At 47.1% G+C, this 3,978-nt stretch overlaps 1 protein-coding gene across 1 annotated transcript; it reads right to left on the reverse strand.

Moving 5' to 3' along the window:
* Positions 1-581: 581 nt before the first annotated feature.
* Positions 582-1,290, reverse strand: LOC123441119 (barwin-like). Its single transcript, XM_045117634.1, has one exon. The coding sequence runs from the start codon at positions 1,177-1,179 to the stop codon at positions 739-741; it is 441 nt and encodes a 146-aa protein (XP_044973569.1). The 5' UTR covers positions 1,180-1,290; the 3' UTR covers positions 582-738.
* Between the last annotated feature and the right edge of the window lie 2,688 nt (positions 1,291-3,978).

Here is a 3,978-nt window from a genome sequence, read left to right on the forward strand (position 1 = left end):
TTGCTGCTTCCCATAATACTACACATACGGAAGAAAACAACGTACTCTTACTGACCCGTGCGTGCCCTCCACTAATTGGCCCTCCCTGATTTGTACTGTTGGGCCGCCTCATTAAACCCAATCTCAGCCAATCACTGCTAACCACTCCGTTAAGCCCCGTAAACAGCCCGTGAGTCTAGCATCTCTCGAGATGCTTCTGTAACATACAAAGCAAAAATGCTAGAGTTACCGAAGATTTCTAATGAGTTTAACGGGCTAATCCTTCTTCCCTCACTAATCACATCCTCCTGATATTCAGGGCGGGTCCGCTTCATTCTAGACCAATCAACACAGCCCATGTCTATTTAGTCCGTAAACATCGTGTACACTGTCCGTAGTTGTAGCATTACTCTACATGAAGATATAACCCATTTGATCTGTTCCACTTTATTTCGTTTCATATACGTAGTGTATACACGTATACTCCTTCCGTTTCTAAATATAAATCTTTCTAAGAGTTTTACTAATGGATTACATACGGATGTATATAGACATATTTTAGGATATAGATTCACTCTTTTGCTTCATATATAGACACTTAGTGAAATATCTTAAAAGACTTATATTTAGATACGGAGGGAGTACAATGCAGCATCACGTGCTATCTTTTATTTAACACCATGCATGGATCAGTCCGAGCTGCTCACTCATAGCTTAGCTAGCCTTTTATTCTTAGCTAGCCTTGGATCCACAGACAATCTAGTCGCGGCAGTCGACGAACTGGTAGTTGACGTTGAGGTGGCCCTGCTGGAACCCGATCCCGTTGGTGTCGATCTTGGCGAAGACGGTGTCCCAGTCGAGGTCGAGCCCGCCGTTGGCGCACTTGTCCACGATCCTCGCCGTGATCTGCGCCCCCGTCGCCGGGTTGGTCACCCGGAGGCACTTGCCGCAGGCCGCCTGCCCGAGGGGGCCGGCGGGGCCGCAGAACGCCGTCCAGCCGTACTTGCTCCGCCACGACAGCGGCTTGCTGGCGTCCCAGGTCGCGCAGTAGGCGCTCACGGCGGGCGCGCCCAGGTCCCAGTTGTTCTGCGCCGGCCGGTAGTAGTGGTACGTCGCCCGGACGTTGTTCGCCTGCTGCGCCGTGGCCATGGCCGTCGCCGCGCACAGGAGCGCCGCCACCAGCATCAGGCGTGCCGCCATCGTCGTCGACCGCAGTGATCAGTGACAACCTGCAAGCAAGCTAGATTGTCTGTGTGTGTGTGTGTATCGGACGTGTTGGTGGCTGAAACTGGATGGGATGGGAATGCTCGTTGGGCGGTGATGACATTTTATATAGCGGTGGGACGGAGACGGACGCGGCGACTGTTCTTCTCTTCCTTGGTGGAAATCTACAAGTTTCTATGCATTTTCCACAAACCGGAAGTCAGTTCCACGCACTACTCACAACCACGTGGGTACTACTAGTAGTTCTGCCGCCTAGCTTGTCAGCTATCGCAAGCGTCACTTTCCACAAATCTGTGCGGTTGCAGTTGCAAGCCACATGAATGGTAGAAGAGAAATATCTCCTGGGTGGAACAAGTTTTCATTTTTTCGGGAATGAAAAGGATCAGTCCAAGTACAAAACATCTCAAATATAATAACAATCACTTCGAGATTATGAAATCATCAAATGATCACTGGAAGTGTGTTATATCGACTAGAGAGGGTGAATAGGCGATTTTTAGAATTTCATCGCTGAGAAAATTCTTTGTGAGGAAATAGCGTAGGATCAGAAGTGCAAAGACTACCACAGCAGATTAATTGGTGAAGATTATGAGAATCGGTTTGCACAGTACGCAGGTAAACAGAACGCAGGTGAAGATTAACTCGAGTGAAGAATTTGAGGTTGAGAAAATTCAGAAAAAATCTTCAGATATATTCTTCAAACAGCACAGATGAAAGTCTTCAACATACAATTTTGAGGAAATGAAAGAGTTGAGGAAATAGAACCCGTATCACGATGAAGACAATTGTTGATGACCCAGTTCCAACTGCTGTGACACTTGTACGTCTGGTTTGGAGCGGCTTGGTATTGAAACCAAAGGACACACAGTCCCTACCGTATTCTTCTTGAGCTAAGGACACACAGTCCTCGCCCAACACTCGTGGTAAGTCTTCAGGGCAGACTTTCAAACCCTCACAAACTCGGTCACCCCGTGATCCACAATTGACTGCTGGATGCTCTAGACCATGACGCCTAACCGTCTCGAGGATGCACAATCCTCAAAGGTAAAAGGCTTCAGTTCCACAAAGGAACAAATTCTTTAGTGATGCTCAATCACTTGGTTTTGATTTGAGGTTTGGTGTTTGGGGTATTTCCTCACTAGTTGATTTTTTTCTCGAAGACTCTGAGAAATTTGGGTTGCTCTAAATGACAAGTGTCAGTTTCTCTCGGAGCAGCCAACCAGCTAGTGGTTGTGAGGAGCGGCTATTTATAACCTGGGAGCATCCCGACATGATTTGACAAAAATGCCCTTAAATATTGTGACCGTTCGGTGGATAAGAGCAACTCTAGCAGATCCCGCATCCCGCCAGCCCGCAAAACGCGTTTGCAGTTCGCGCAAAACCACTTTTGCTGGCCGGCGCTGGCTGGCACAGATGCAGACCCCCCCAAACGGATCCGTAAAAAAGTATATTCACGGAATATGCTTTTTTACGGGTCGGCTTCTACGGGTTCTGCTCGGGCTCCACCGCGACGACCCGCAAACTGAAAACTGCAAATCTCGCATTTGACATAGGGTTTGGCAAACAAGTTCAAATTCAAACGAAATAAACAGTTTGCGTGCAAATAAAAGCGAAGTTCATTACGCAAAAGAGGGCATGCAAAGGTTTGCGCCCATGTCCGGCATCACCTTGGGGGTCGATCTTCACTCCGCGCTATGGAGTCCATATTGAAGTTCATCGGCGCCACCGAATCCACATCCGACGCTTGTTCCAACTCCCGCACTGAAATCATCCACATTGGCAGCATATGGAGCAGAGAAAACATCACCCGAACTGGAACACGCACCGGTCGAGGCGACCATTCTCCTCTTCAAGATCTCTCTCCTTGCCATATCATGCCATGTTTTGGTGAGGTCGTCCATGTCATTGCGGTTCATTGACATGATCTTGTTCTCCTCAACGAGCAACAATGACATCGATTTGGTTTCAGAGGTGCGTGCTTTTTGCTTCTCAATGGCAGCTTTGCGGAGCCCCTCTTCCTTGAGCATTTGCCATTTTTCTTGCTTCTCTTTTGTCTTCTTCTCGTCCAACTCTTTCTTGATCTCCAACGACTTCAACAACATCAACTCGTTTGATTGCACCATGGCATCAATCTTCTCCCTCAAGCTCGCTGCTTCTTGCTCTCTCTTCATCTTCTCTTTAGTCTTCTTGTCCCCATCGGGCTTGTGCAAATTTCTTGGGCCATCATCATCCTCATCTTCATCCATGTTTATAAGTGAGCCTCTCTTTGGTGGGGATTCTCTGTCGATCAACTTCCACTTGTCGCACTTTTGGAGCAACTCCCAGCAATGCTCTAATTTGAAGAATTTGCCTTCCGAAGCATCCATGTCCTTGTATCTATGTTGAGCAATCTTGTCCTACAAAATGTGAACAAAGTGATGCAATCATTTCCCATGATACATTATGTGCAATGCCCCAACAGTGTAACTTGCCTTATTTGGAACCTTCTGTATGTGGGTCCATCTTGTCATTGCCATGAGAGCTCAATGCATATGTTATTTCATGTGATGTCACCTTGTCTTGTTTTCCCTTTGCATCCATGCATCCATTCATCCATGCCTATTTGTGTTTGTTGCCTTGTGATCATGTGTATGTGGTGTGATGTCATGTGTGATGTGATGATGATATGTGAAATGATGTGGGTGTTGTTTGAATGTAGGAAGCTATGTGGATTCCAACTAGATTTTAAAACTTCCCCCTCTCTATTTATCTCAAGCCCAAGATTCTCTTACTCCT

Source organism: Hordeum vulgare, chromosome 3H, assembly GCF_904849725.1.
Source record: "Hordeum vulgare subsp. vulgare chromosome 3H, MorexV3_pseudomolecules_assembly, whole genome shotgun sequence".
Classification (NCBI taxonomy): domain Eukaryota; kingdom Viridiplantae; phylum Streptophyta; class Magnoliopsida; order Poales; family Poaceae; genus Hordeum; species Hordeum vulgare.